This window comes from Lissotriton vulgaris, chromosome 8 (genome assembly GCF_964263255.1).
Source record: "Lissotriton vulgaris chromosome 8, aLisVul1.2, whole genome shotgun sequence".
Classification (NCBI taxonomy): domain Eukaryota; kingdom Metazoa; phylum Chordata; class Amphibia; order Caudata; family Salamandridae; genus Lissotriton; species Lissotriton vulgaris.
The window spans coordinates 696,951,498-696,967,098 of record NC_141696.1 but is presented as its reverse complement, the minus strand read 5'-3'; the positions used below and the strand labels follow the sequence as shown (position 1 = coordinate 696,967,098).

At 48.9% G+C, this 15,601-nt stretch overlaps 1 protein-coding gene across 6 annotated transcripts in view; it reads right to left on the bottom strand.

The window, feature by feature from the left end:
• GPM6B (glycoprotein M6B) overlaps positions 1-15,601 on the bottom strand; it is a 463,078-nt gene that overhangs the window by 18,249 nt on the left and 429,228 nt on the right. For all 6 annotated transcript variants that reach the window (XM_086934562.1, XM_086934560.1, XM_086934559.1 and 3 more), the window contains one exon: positions 10,401-10,572. In XM_086934562.1, coding sequence (XP_086790688.1) covers positions 10,401-10,572 — 172 coding nt within the window. The remainder of the gene's footprint in view (positions 1-10,400; positions 10,573-15,601) is intronic.

Genomic DNA, 15,601 nt, shown 5'->3' with positions numbered 1-15,601 from the left:
ACATCACTGATTGTCTTGGATCTGGGAGCTTCATTTCTAAGTCCTAAAGTGCCAATGGCCGAGTGTCAGTCACTGACAGCTCGTCACAGAGTGGGTTGGAGTCAGCAACTTTCACTGACCCATCCCACTCTGTGACAAGTAGGGACTGCTGCCTTCCCTCACTGGCTGACTTAAGGTCGTCCAATGAGGGAAGGTAGCAGTCCCAACCCTCCTGGGAACTCTGAGGCAGAGCTGTGCAGGCAAGTGTGATTTTTTTTTTGGTGTGTGCATGCATATGAATATATGGGAGTGAGTGTTGTGAATGGATATGTGTGTGTGTGTGTGCATGTGGAGAAAAAAATGCATTGGTGTTATTAGTATTTATGTGTGCATTTGTGTCACATCTGCTCCCTCCCTGCTATAAGTACCGGCTGCCACTGCTTCACTGAGCACAGACTTGGGTACAATGGTGTAACCTGAGCTAGACTCCACCGTTAAGTATATCTCTGAATCACCAATTGCTACCTTACATCGGGTGTTTTACTTAACCCATTCAAAGTCTTCTCCATCCATGTTTTCAATGCCTACAAATTTGGATTGCAAGCTCATGCTGCTCCCTCTTCTTCCTCGGCATATACAGCAGCATTGCAACTCTTACTTCTGTTCTTGCCCGCCGTTAACAACATTTTTTTCTTTATCATATTTTCTTTTTTAAACAGAGCCATGAACTTCTGCATGCTACGGGGAGGGGCTACTACACCTGTGTTTAATAAGGTGCTGCGCCTTTTCTCTGTCTTCTTGTCTTTCTTCATACCCTTCTTTCTGTTAGTCTTCATAATTCCTTCTTCCATTTTTTGAAGCGCGCTCACTGTTGCTAAGATCTACCTTTGTGCCCAGTTCATTAATACACTTCAGTGACTCTCCCTGCAACTTAGCTACTGTGATTGATTGATAGGGGGTTTGGTTTCTACTTGGGAAAAGCTGTTACAATTTTTATCTTTACAATGCACAATTCATTGATTCCTTATTTAGTCAGTCAGGTCTTTAAATTTACGCATGGCGACTATTTCTTCGACTAGCCATGAAATGGTATATACTTTCACCCTTGGGTCGTAGCTGGGTACAGAATGTACATCTGACCATTGTGACATTTACTCAGTTTGTATAATACTGTTCTAATCTTTGGATGCTTCTTCAACAGTTCCACTAAATGCAGTACCTGGCTCATCAACCCCTTGTTGTGGAATTGAAAGGTCCTTTGCATTTCTGCTCCTAAAGACATAAGTAAGGACTCTTTTCTCATTTCCCTGTAGTCACTGCCATTTAAGACCCGAAAGCATGTGAAGCACATTCTAACACTTTTCCATGTGACCGGTGGGTCCCTATAGCTGAGGTGCATTCCCTATCTGGAAAAGGAGAGCGCTTGAACTTGTATTGCTTCTGGTTTGTAAGTTGGCTGCACAATCAACAATACTAATGAGGATTGGGCTTTTGTTCCTTTAAATAATGTGTAAAATATTGTTTGCCTCGTCTTTTACTCATATGTGTCAACATTTTTGAATAGACATTTGTTTTGCTTTCTTTCCACTTTGGCTCCATGAACGCCACCGTTTGTGACGTTAGCATAAAACAAATCCCTGGAGCTTTATGCTCTTTTCAGAGGTAACATGAACGGTCTCTCTTTCAAGGGGTGGTCCTGTCATGTTCCTTCCAACGCCAATTGCATTTTTGTCAATGTTATGTTTTGCTTTGCACAGGTGGATTAGGTTACCTTAGTGCATGTTGCATGTTCCTTACCAGACAGAAGTCCTTTAGATCCCCACTGGTGGGGCGTCATTCCCTGAATGTGACAGCTGCTGACTTGAGTACTCCAACTTACTGCATTAGTTCCCCGGCTACAGGCACTGGGCTATACTGTGTATGTCATCACCTTTGAGCAATATCTGACTCCAGATGTTTTTTATCTGTGATTTAAGCTATTTCTGACACTGGGTGATAGCATTAGTCCTCTTGAGGCTCAGTTGGTGCAGTCTACCCATGGTCCCTTTGACAGTCTCTTGTAGACAAATTGAATCATCACAAAGCCAGATATTGATGAGCCACTAAAGAAAACTGACAGAAACGGTTGTTGCCCCGGTTACTTACCAGTAATCTTCATTACTCCGAGTATAGTCTTCCTCGCCACATGACTAACATAGTGAGCTTCAGCTCCACACCAGAACCCTCCAAAGCAAAAAGTCAGCCTCCCATCCCTTCCCAACGTGGCTGACCCATTACACCCATGACCTCTTTAAGAGGCGGGCCAGCCCAACCCTTCAGCCTGATACTATCAAGCATAAACATGAAGCGGATAGCCAGACAGGGAGGGAGGGATGGGAACTCATGTGGCGAGGAAGACTAAACTCGGAGTAATGAAGATTACCAGTAAGTAACCGGGTCATTACATCCTCGTAAGTCTTCCTCGCCACATGACTTACATAGTGAGCACATACCAAAGTCAAGCGCCTTCATGGAAACTCACAAGAAACCAACGGACCAGAAGGGGATGCCAAGGATGCAGGCAAACCCAAAAGATCAAACGAGTGGAAGGACCACCCGAGAGAGAGGCAACCACGAGCAGGAAGAACAAGCCCGGGACAGAGAGACATCGGAAAGGTTGAGAACCCGGAAACCCACAGTTATTCCAGAAAAACCGCCCAACCAAACAACCGAAGGAGGACAGAGAAGGCACAGAACCAGACCGTACAGGGCCAAAAGCCACAACAAAGATGCCCAGAAGGCAGCAAGCCGGCCTAAACACAACAAGACCGCCCAAGGGACAGCCAAAAGCGAGAAGGGAGCAAGCCCAGATGCAGGAACCGAAGCAGTGGAACCAGACGAAACAACACAGACTGGCAGGGGCCGCAAGAAAGGAAAGAGGTGCAGAAAGTAACCCAGCACGCCAACCGAACAAGCAACAAAAAGGAAGGCCACCAAAACCCCACCAACAAGGAGAAACAGGTGGGAAACCGACCCCAGTCGCACAAAGGAACCCCCAGAAGGGAGCGCGACACCAAAGAGAGAACCCAGGCAGGCACAAGGCAAAACAGACCCAGGAAGCCGCAGAAACGGCCCTGCCCCCAAAGGAACCCAACCGGCCAACAGCAAAAAGCGGAAAACCCAAAAGGACGCCCATGGAGCTCGAAGAGCAGAAGGTACCAGGCCCAAGGCCAAGCCACCAGAAAGGAAGCGAACGCCCACCTGGGGCCACCAGCAAAAAGAACCCGGCAGGGAAGAGAATGCAGTACAGACGAGCAAGACCGCCCGCCAAAGGGCCAAGCAGAATGCCTCAGGAACGCTCCACTAGCAGCAAAAGAGCTGCCGAAGCGAGCACCCAGGAGGCCACACAGCCAGCCAACAACCAGGCCCCCCCCAGCCGAACAATGAAGAGCCGACAGGAACAGGAGCGGACAAGGAGGCAAGAAAACAGGTAGAAACAGACCAAAGGTGAGAAGGACGGAAGCAGGCGAAACAAGCCCGAGCAACTCCAACACCACCAGGGGACCAACCCAAGCCAGCAGGCCCCAGTAACCCAAAACCAGGGACAAAGAAGAAAGGGAAGCAAGAACCACACAGGAACCGCAGGCCCCGCCCGGGGAAGGAGAACCGGCAAAACCCAGCAACCCGGGCGCATGAAAAGCACCAACGAAGGAGAAAACTAAAGAAGCTGCAGGAGACAAACTCCCGCCCAGTGCAGGCCTGTGCACCCAGAAGCACAAACCCACCAGTGAGCCACAGCCCCAAGTCCCAACACTCATAGTAGCAGAAAACAAGAGAGAAGCACCTAGAAGAGCGCCACCAGCGGGAGAAATGCCTGGACAGGCCAGACAAATCCAAACCACATTAAGCAGAGGGCCAGAGGAAAGCGCAAAACTGGGAGCCCGGACAAGAAGGCAGAAAGAGCCACCACCAGAGACACAAACCGAAACCGGGACAAAAAGAAAACATAGTCAAGGACAGAACAACCCTGCCAAAAGCCAAAGGGGCCAACCTAGTAACCCCCCGGAGAACAAGGCAGGGGAGGAAAAATAAACAACCCCAGAACAGGTACAAGAATCCCCCGCAGGGCAGGGGCAAACCCCTGAGATGCCAAGGAACGGCCAACAAAAGCCAGATGAGACACCCGCCAGCAAGGGTACCAGTCGACCAACAGGGAACCCAAGGACACCCCCCAGGCAGGAAAGGCTGCAACCACCCAGCCGGAGGAAAACCAGAAAAGGGAGACCGCAGGCCACACCCACAGACAGAGCGGAAAAGGGAGGCGGGTGCCCGACCCGAGACCAAAAGGAAGGGGAAGAGAACAGCACCACCAAACCAGACCGGACCGAAACTGTGGAGACACAACCACCGGCAGAACGGAACCGGGAGCGGGATAAGAAAAACCACTCCTAGGAACAGGCAAAGACCCCCAGGATGGACCAGCAGCATGTGAGAACCCAAGAGTGCATGAGCACCCAAGAGAAGGACAATGCAAAGCACCTCCCACTAACAAGGCATAAGGACACCCGACACACACGCAGAGGGAGACCCCCGGCCCCAATCCAAAGTCAGGGGGGCAGATGGGAAAACCAAGGAGGACAGCCAGGAACAGGATGAGCTCCAAGACCCAACCGAACAGGTCCCCCACCCGGACGGGCACCAGGAAAACTGACAACAGAGAGGCGCAGCAGCAGGCAGGAACCACAAACTGCCACAGGGCCACGCAAGCCACAAGGAGAGGCCAGAAACGGTCTCCACAGAGCCCCAACAGCCAGGAGCCGAGGAGAAGCCAGACACGGACAAGGGGCAGAGCGCCACTAGTAGAGCCAAGAATCCGGATGAGAAAAAGGGAGAGCAACATGGCAACGGTCCTGGACAGGCGAGGGCAAGTCCAAAAGAGCAGATGCAAAAAAAGCCCACAGAGAGACCACAGAAGCAGCCCAAAGAAGGGCAGACCGGAGGCAAAAGCAGCCTGCCCCAAGCAGACCCACAGCCGCTAACAACCCCCAGAACCCCCCGGAGGACGCCCAACCAGGGACCAACCAGGCCAGTCTGCACCCCAAGAAGAGGAGGCGGGAACAGCAGCCCACAGGACGGAAGGACCAGAGGCCCAAAGCCTGGAAGGGAAGGAGGAGCCAGGGAAAACCACAGCCAACAAACGAAGCTGTGGCCCATGAAACATCCCAAACGCTCCAGCAAAACAACAGGAACACACAACCGCAAAGGAAAGCATGAACAGCAACCCAAGCGGGAAACAATGCATCCAGGCATGAACCAGGCTTGAACCAGGCCAACGTCGGAGACCAGACAAACCAGTGGCTATCAGGGTGGTATGGCTGCAGGTAGACATCTACCCCTGTGCTGCTGGAGCCTGTGCAACCGAGGCACATGAGACATCAGCGAGCCACAACCCCGGCCAGAGAACACCCAGAGGGGCCCAAAGCTGAGACAAGAAGCGCACGAACAGTGGGTCCAAGGCCCCAGGACGCAGCAGCAAAAAAACAAAATAACTACATCGCACCACAAAAATAGCCAGCACTGACCAGCAGGCAAAAAAAGAAAGAAATAAAGTGTGCAAGAAACGCAGAACGCAGAGGATCTAACCAGAAAGGGCAGTATCACAGAAGGCGAGCAACACCCCCAAGACACGAACCGGCTACCCCTCCTCAAGGACGACAGTTCCAGCCAGAAGGCCAGAACCCCTCACAACTCCCCGCACATGCATAGTCACTAAAGGATTCAGAAAAGGGGGTGGTGATGGACAGAGCATCTGAATTAAACAGAATACTCGTACCCAGTCAACAGATCAGGGCTTGATCCATCACCGTTTTTTAGCTCACTGCACCATCCCAGCTCAGAACCTGGCTACATGCAAATTAGTCTGTCCCTGGCCCAATGCATCATGAGAACAGGGCAGACCAAACTACCAAGCCAATTCTTTTACTGGAAAGGAAACAAGCTTCCGGGGATTGGTTTCTGGCATTACAGCCGTCTTCGGCCCGGCTTGCTTGAATCCTGATGGTGCAGTGAGCAAGGGACTCACATCTGAGTATACCCTTCCACGCTTATGGTGGACAAAACGATTCAGAAAAGGGGGTGGTGATGGACAGAGCATCTGAATTAAACAGAATACTCGTACCCAGTCATCAGATCAGGGCTTGATCCATCACCGTTTTTTAGCTCACTGCACCATCCCAGCTCAGAACCTGGCTACATGCAAATTAGTCTGTCCCTGTCCCAGTGCATCATGGGAAAAGGGCAGACCAAACTACCAAGCCAATTCTTTTACTGGAAAGGAAACAAGCTTCCGGGGACCGGTTTCTGGCATTACAGCCGTCTTCAGCCCGGCTTGCTTGAATCCTGATGGTGCAGTGAGCAAGGGACTCACATCTGAGTATACCCTTCCACGCTTATGGTGGACAAAACTATTCAGAAAAGGGGTGGTGATGGACAGAGCATCTGAATTAAACAGAATACTCGTACCCAGTCAACAGATCAGGGCTTGATCCATCACCGTTTTTTAGCTCACTGCACCATCCCAGCTCAGAACCTGGCTACATGCAAATGAGTCTGTCCCTGGCCCAGTGCATCATGGAACAGGGCAGACCAAACTACCAAGCCAATTCTTTTACTGGAAAGGAAACAAGCTTCCGGGGACCGGTTTCTGGCATTACAGCCGTCTTCGGCCGGGCTTGCTTGAATCCTGATGGTGCAGTGAGCAAGGGACTCACATTTGAGTATACCCTTCCACGCTTATGGTGGACAAAACGATTCAGAAAAGGGGGTGGTGATGGACAGAGCATCTGAATTAAACAGAATACTCGTACCCAGTCAACAGATCAGGGCTTGATCCATCACCGTTTTTTAGCTCACTGCACCATCCCAGCTCAGAACCTGGCTACATGCAAATTAGTCTTTCCCTGGCCCAATGCATCATGGAACAGGGCAGACCAAACTACCAAGCCAATTCTTTTACTGGAAAAGAAACAAGCTTCCGGGGACCGGTTTCTGGCATTACAGCCGTCTTCGGCCCGGCTTGCTTGAATCCTGATGGTGCAGTGAGCAAGGGACTCACATCTGAGTATACCCTTCCACGCTTATGGTGGACAAAACGATTCAGAAAAGGGGGTGGTGATGGACAGAGCATCTGAATTAAACAGAATACTCGTACCCAGTCAACAGATCAGATTGCATGTAGCCAGGTTCTGAGCTGGGATGGTGCAGTGAGCTAAAAAACGGTGATGGATCAAGCCCTGATCTGTTGACTGGGTACGAGTATTCTGTTTAATTCAGATGCTCTGTCCATCACCACCACCTTTTCTGAATCGTTTTGTCCACCATAAGCGTGGAAGAGTATTCTCAGACATGAGTCCCTTGCTCACTGCACCATCAGGATTCAAGCAAGCCGGGCCGAAGACGGCTGTAATGCCAGAAACCGGTACCCGGAAGCTTGTTTCCTTTCCAGTAAAAGAATTGGCTTGGTAGTTTGGTCTGCCCTGTTCCCATGATGCACTGGGCCAGGGACAGACTAATTTGCATGTAGCCAGGTTCTGAGCTGGGATGGTGCAGTGAGCTAAAAAACGGTGATGGATCAAGCACTGATCTGTTGACTGGGTAGGAGTGTTCTGCTTAATTCAGATACTCTGTCCATCACCACCCCCTTTTCTGAATAGTCACTAAAGGAAGCAGCACCGCCCCCAGGCCTGACTGAGAAACCCACATATCAGGGACCGTAACTACCAGGCCACAGAGACTGCAAGCAAGCAAGCAGGCCTGAGACACCAGGCACAAAGGAGGGAACCAACGCACCCAGGGTGGGGAGGGGCGGGAGCATGAGGACGCCCACCGTCACCTCCAACAGACCCTGGGCAGGAGAGACCCACAAAAACACGGCGGAGGCGGGTGACCAGAGGGGTGGGGGGGGGGTTCGGGGGGGGGGGGGGTGCCCACAGCGCCCATAACATGGCTCCAGGCAATCCACCCCGGGCTTGCCACCAACAAGAGCTGCCAGAACACGAGCGAGCATCCCGCAACCCGAAATACGGCAAAATCAGCCCGTATCAAGGTCAAGACCAGGCGCATGCACCAACCGCGGCTCAGACGACCAATGCATCAGAGAGCCAGCCCCAAAAGGAAAACGGGACCCAGCAGTGAGCAGACCGCAGAGATCCACCCGCGAGCCCCACTGTCACCAGGATAAAAAGCGGGAAGGGCACCCCGGAACCGACCCAAAGGGCAGAGAAAAGGCACGCCGGGCGCCCCAGCGGAGGCCAACAGGAACCAGCTCCACCCGCACCAGGAGAACCCAGGAGCGGGAAAAGACGACAGGGAGCCCATAGGCACCAAACAGAATGCCAACACAGCCGTGGGGGAAAGAGCGCCAGACCCCCGTGGCCGCCCCCCTATTAACCCTTGGCTCGCTAAAGCGTAGCCTAACCGCCCTAGACGGAGAGGAAACGGGGGAAGGAAGGGGGAGGAACCCCAAGCACATGGGCCCACTAGAGCAGGGCCTCCACATAGGGACCCAGGGACCCAAGTACCCGCTAAAGCAGGAACAAACTTACCTGAACAGCGCACCCGGAGAGTCAGCCCAGAACTAAAAAAACAGGCTGAACGGTTGGGCTGGCCTGCCTCTTATAGAGGTCAAGGGTGTAATGGGTCGGCCATGTTGGGAAGGGATGGGAGGCATGGGAGGCTGACTTTTTGCTTTGGGGGGGTTCTGGTGTGGAGCTGAAGCTCACTATGTTAGTCATGTGGCAAGGAAGACTTACAAGAGGAGGTAATAGTTTCATCGCTCAACATACCAGTCATGTAATGTAATGTTCACTGGGGGAACTGGTGTAAGCCAAAGTAGGAAGGGAAGACAGCACTATAGTGATCCATTGGCCAGCTACTGGGCTACTTCACATCCTCTTACCACCCCAACCAATTCAAACAATTCCCTACACTGGTCCCTCTCTCAATGCTTTTCCTCCTCCGTCAACATGAAATAAAACCACATTAGTCTGCACCTTCATCTCTGGTGTTGTTATAGAAGTCCATGTGTAGTAGGAGAAATGGGTAGTGGAGGAAGGCATGGCAATGAATCCCTCCGGATGCATAGGTATTAAAGTCAGCTAGTCTGCCAAAATGAGCATCTTTGGAGGAGTGTAGCAGGATGTTTACTGACACTCCCTAACCTGTTACCTTCCTGACATTAGTCTGTTCCCTACTCCTCCCTAATCTCTTTACACAAGGAGAAGTGTTCAGAAGCAAGAACATGCATGGATGTTTCTTATGCAGATTGTGCTCCTGTTAGAATAGCCCGACAGGCTGGCTTAAAAGGCCAGCATGACCTGCTTTTTCTACCAACTTCAAGGTAAGACAAGCTGGTTTTCTTAATGATGATTGGATGTAGGTCATTGGAAGCCCACATAGAGGCAAGAAGGCAGGTGACATATACGCATGTATACCATAGGCCTGGGCGAGCCCATTGATGGGTCTTTACATGTAAAATATGACACAAATTCATCCCAAAACTCATTTATTAGATAATCCTGATAGCCTGTAGGGGAGATCTTAAAATGAAATCAAGTTTTGCCTATTGTCACTGGCCCAAAACATTTTTAAATACACTAATTGCCTTACATTTTCCCAATAGTACACTGATCAGATGATTCTGTAATAAAGTGTAAAGAAAAGTTGCGAAACAAGATTTGTGAAGGTGGATCACTTTTCTCTTTGGCGGTCCTGGCCGCCTTACTGGTCAGTCTGACTCTTGCTGCACAGGGGCCAGTCTGTCCTTGACTCCAGAGACATGGGGGTGGTAATGAAGCAAAGTAAGCAGCTCTAGGGATAGTAAGTACTGTGGTGCTTCACAAAACCTTACAACATGAAGATCCCATCTATCGCAGTGAAGTCGTAGCTGTGCACAATTACGTCTCCTTCGCAACAGTGCAATATGTCGGCAGAAGACAATGACTAAGTTTTACTACTACCACATGCATTTGGTGCCAGTGCAATACACTACACTACAATTGTTACTCAATTCCTAAAACGACAATTATCTTTTACATTTTTGATGTTTGTGCTGTATTTCAGAGAATTCAATTTACAGTGCACGTAATGATCAAAGCTTTAAGTTCAAAGGGACGTGAAATCACTGCATGTATTCACTCTAACCATGTTTGCTGTGGAACATGTAGAACAGTGTTGTGGGAGAGCTACTTTGTGAAAAGGCAGCCCTGCCTAAACATGAACGTGATAAACTGGTATTAAAAACTTTCAAAATCCAATTTGTCAACATCTAACCCAGAATTCTCTATGACACAGCAGGTAATTCACGAGGAATTCTGTTAGGATACCAACACACTCTACTACAAGCTGATTGTCCAATTTCGGAGCCAATAGAAAGTCCTACATACCATATTGTCGGATGTCGACACAGATCTGGTCTGCTGAAGTTGTGACGTTTGTCTGCAAAGATCTGATGACCTCACAAGATGACCACATGTTGTAAAACATGAAGACAGGCACTGCAGAGAAGCCAAACACTCCAAGCCAGGCCACTCCGAGCACGTAGGTAAGGAAAACAAACTGAGGAAAGAAAGACAAAAAAGTTACAAATTCACTGTATGGTTTCTGGGTCTCACTTTAGGTTGCAGAAATATGAAGGGTAGTCTCCCCCAAATTGTATATTTTAAGGTTACAGTCTTCCAACATAGGTGCATATTTATAAAATCTTTGACCTTTTCAACAGAAGAACTTCTCCCTTCCCGTTTTGTGAAAAGAAGGAAAATGATACTTACCCAGTCAGCATCGGTTAAAAGCATTTAGTGCTGTAGATTCACATGCTTTGCATACTCCTGCCTGTAATGATGGGTCTGGATGTTTGCAAGTTGTTTTTCTTCGAAGATGTCTTTCCAGTCACAAGGTAGGTGACTCATCCTTTCGGTGATAGTGCTCATGGGGATCAACTCCATTGTTAGATTGTTTTCCCCACAGAGGGTGAGAATGGACTGAGAAGAGTACCCTAGAGATGTCCATGAGTATGTATTTGAGTAAGATAATACTGCAACAGGTACAGATATCCGGAGAGGTGGGTGGGCGCATGTGAATCTACAGCTCTACATGCCAAGATCGGATGCTTACTGGGTAAGTAGCATTTTCCGTTCGAGGCATGTGAGCTGTAGATCACATGCTTTGCATACACAGCAGTAATCTCCCAAAGCTGTGGCTAACCTGTAGCTGTTGCAGTTGTTTGAAAAAGTGTACGAAGAACTGCCTGGCCTACATTAGCTTGTTGTCTGGCTAACACATCTACACAACAGTGTTTTGTAAATGTGTGTGGTGTATACCATGTAGCAGCTTTACGGATGTCAGCTACAGGGATGTTTCCTGAAAAAGCCATAAAATCCCATAGCTTGCCGGTGGAATGTGCTCTAGGGGAATTGGTAAAATCCTCTTTGCTTTTGCATAGCATGTCTGAATACATTTAACTAACCCCCGTGCAATATCTGGTTTTGAAATGGGATTGCCTTTGTAGGATGAAGCAAAAGCAACAGAGTTGTTTAGTATTACGAAAAGGTTTTGTCCTTTCTATGTAAGAAAACCATGCTCATTCAACTTCTAAAGTGTGTAGAGCTCGTTCTGCCACTGAATCTGGTTGAGGAAAAAAACAGAGGTAACTCAACAGATTGGTAGATGTGAAAGGCAGATACCACTTTGAGTATGAATTTGGGGTTAGTGCGAAGAAGCACTTTGTTTTGTTGGATTTGAAAAAATGGTTCTTTTATCGTCAATGCCTGAAGCTCACCCATTCTCCTCAGTGAAGTAATAGCAATGAGGAAAGCAATTTTCCAAGTGAGTTCACATTTATGCAATGGCTCAAAGGGTGGAACCATTAGTCTGGTAAGGACAATATTAAGGTTCCAAGCTGGAGCTGGTGGAAGTCTTGGTGGAATAACTCTTTTGAGTCGCTCTATGAAAGCTTTGATAACAGGTACTCTGAAAAGGGATAGATGCGGTCTATTTTGAAAGTTTGCAGCTATTGCATCGAGATGTAAGCGTATGGATGTGTACGCTGAACTGGTCTGCTGTAAATGAAGTAAATAACAAATAATGTTTTGAACGGAAGCATTTAACCCCTCCCATGCTCATGACGGAGCCGCTCCGTCATGAGCATCGGCTGAGCTGTGCTCATGACGGAGCGGTTCCGTCATGGCCCTGCCGCCGCACCTGCGCAGCGCGTTCTATTAAGCGGGCGGGGCCATGACGGAACCGCTCCGTCATGAGCACAGCGCAACCGCGGCTCGTGACGGAGCGGCTCCGTCACGAGCATGCGAGCGCCGCTCGGGCCCCCCCACCCCCTAGCGCTGCGGCGGAATTGCCGCCGCAGCGAAGGGGTTAAGGGGTTGATATGGTTGTTGTTACAATGTATAACAAACCGCTTCCATTTTGCTGCATAGCAAGCTCTTGTAATAGGTATTCTGGCCTCTTTAATGATTTTCATACAGTCTGGTGGAAGATTCAGATAACCAAACCCTATGATTTCAGGTGCCAGATCGCAAGGTTGATATTTTTGGGATCTGGATGTTTTATCTCTCCATGGTTCTGTGTAAGGAGACTGGTTGTGAGATGTAGTTTTCGATGAGGAACTACTGAGACTGTCAACAGGGTAGGGAACTAGGGGTGATTGGCCCATGTTGGAGCTATTAGGATTAGTCTGACTGACGTTTGCATGAGTTTCCGACCCACTAGTGGAATGAGTGAGAGAGGCGGAAAAGCGTAGGCAAATTTCCCTGACAAGTTCATCCATATTGCGTTGCCTCTGGACAATGGGTGTGGATACCTGAAGGCGAAGCTTGGGCATTTTGCGTTTTGGTGTGTGGTGAACAGATCTATGATTGGGAAGCCCCACATTAGAAAGAACGGGAGGAGAACTTAAGGGTGAAGTTCCCACTCGTGAATCTGTTGTCTTTGCCTGCTCAGCAGATGTGCAGTCTGACTGTTTACTGCTGGGAGGTGTTCCGCTAGGAGATAAATTTTGTGATGTATGGCCCACCTCCATATGGCTTATGCAAGGTGTGACAGTTGGAGAGAGTGTGTCCCTCCCTGTTTCTGTATGTAATATATGTCTGTCAAGTTGTCGGTGTGTATCAGGACAGTTTTGCCTACAAGGTGAATCTGGAAGGCTTTGAGCACTAGAAATATTGCTAGCAGCTCTAGATGGTTTATGTGAAGTTGCTTTTGCTTTTGAATCCACAGGCCTTAAATTGTGTGAGTTTGGAGATGAACTCCCCAACCAGTGAGCGATGCGTCTGTTAGCACGGTCTGTGGAACAGGGTCGATGAAGGGACGCCCTTTGGATAGGTTTTGTGGATTCCACCACTGCAGAGAGCGATGAGTGCGGCCATCCACCAACACTAGATGTGAGAATTTACCCCGATTTTGGTTCCACTGATGTGCTAAACATTCCTGAAGGGGACGCATTTGAAGTCTTGCATGACAAACTATCATGATGCAAGACCACATCATTCCAAGTAACTGCATTATTACGAGCTGGTAATGAGTAATTGGGCTGAAACTGGGAAACTAGATCCTGAATACTGAGGATTCTGACAGGATTTGGGCCAGGCTAGAGCTTTCTGTGTATCAAGAGTGGCTCCCAAGTAAAATTGCTTGGTGGAGGGTTGGAGATGGGACTTTAACAGATTTACTGTGAACCCCAGATCTTGCAGTAATTGTACTGTTCTTTGAGTGTGCTGTAGGCACTTTGTGAGAGAACTGGCTTTGATGAGCCAGCCGTCCAAGTATGGGAAGACGTGAAGTTGGTGTCTTCGTAGGTGAGCAGCGACTACTGCCAGGCACTTGGTGAATACTCTGGGAGCAGTGGTGACTCCGAATGGTAGCATATTGAACTGGTAATGGTGTCCCGCTACCACAAATCTGAGATATTTGGGGCGAGCAGGTGTATTGGAATATAGAAGTATGCGTACTTTAAGTCTAAAGTAGACAGAAAGTCCTCTTGTTGAAGGATCGGGAGCACTTATTGGAGTGTCACCATGTGAAAGTGATCTGACTGAATATAAAGATTTAGGTCTCTAAAGTCTAGTATAGGCCTGAGAGAGCTGTCCTTTTTGGGTATGAGGGAGTATACGCCAGACCCTTGATATTGTAATGGTACAGGCTCTATAGCTCCCTTTAGCGGTAGAGGGTGAACCTCTTGTTTGAGAAGGTGCAGATGCTCTGGTGACATTTCGTGTGATTGTGGATGAATGTTTGGGGGGGATTGTCGGTAAGCTCCAGGCAATAACCAAATTGGATCATTTCTAGGACCCATTTACCTGAAGTTATTGTATTTCAGGGAACTTGACCTTTGATGTAGACAGGGTCTGTAGGTGTGGGTTTATATTTCCTATCTACCCTTGGTGTTAGAATTCTCGCACGTACTGGGTCCTTAAAAATGTCGTCTGCGTGTTTAAGCATACCCTTAAGCATAGGCAGTGTATGAATTGCTCTTTGAGAAGAACTTAAAGTCTCAAAGAGTATCTCCTCTTCAGGAGCCTCTTTGTGAAGCTGTACCCCATGATAATGAGCACCCCTATTTATTAATTCTATGTACCCTACATTGTCGTCAGGTGGGGAGGGTTATAAAGGTTATAAAAGCTGGGTCATTATCAGTGTTTGGATCTGTATTGTAATCAGTCCATGGATCAGGACTATTGTATTCAGGTGCATCCCCATCCCAATCATCCTGGTGGTCAGGTGATTGTGGTGAATTTGTAGGTATAATTAGCACATTTGGGTCAAGTGGGGAAGGATGTGTAAGAGGAGGAGTATGATTAGTACTGACATTTTTCTTTTTAAGGGGAATGTGGTAAGCTTCCTCAGTTTCTGGCTTGCGTTTAATTGGCAGTTTTGCATGAATGTGTCCAGTTTTAGTATTGATAACAAGTTCTTTCTGTTTCGGGTCCGTGTTGGAAGGCGGGAGGTCGAACCAAGGCTCCTTGGATGGAGGAGGAACTATTTTTTCCTACGGTGCCAGAATTTTCAGGTCCGAAGTTTTCGATGCCGAGCTGTTCGGATCAGAAGATTTAGGTTTCGGTGCCAAAGTGACAGTCACAAGGGCGTGTTTGGATTTTGACGCGGGAGGTTTCGGTTCGGTGCCCGAATGGGGCCAATTCGGTCCTTAGTCGGAAGGCTTTGGTGTGTCTTTTAGTGCCGAGCTAGAAGGCGGGGCGTTCGAAACTTGATCTCATTGCCGACCTTGGCCCGAAGGAGGAGGAGGGACCGGAGCCTTTTTCTTGGCATAATTTGGGGCAAGGGAGTATCAGTACTCACGGTACGCTGACCCTGAGGAACACCTTTACATGTCGGAATCAGCTTTGGACACGGAGATGCGTTCTTATTCTTTCTCGGCTCCTTGTGCGTGGGAGACCTTGTGGTCGGAATCTTCTCCAAAGAGATCTAGAGTGGAGCCGCTATATTGCTGGTGCATATGTGAGGCCGAGCCCGATGGTCACGGAGCGTCTTCTTGGATCGAAAAGATCAGCACGCGTCGCAATCCTGTTCGTTGTGTATATGGGACAGACACAAGTTGCACACTTCGTGCAAGTCGGTGTGC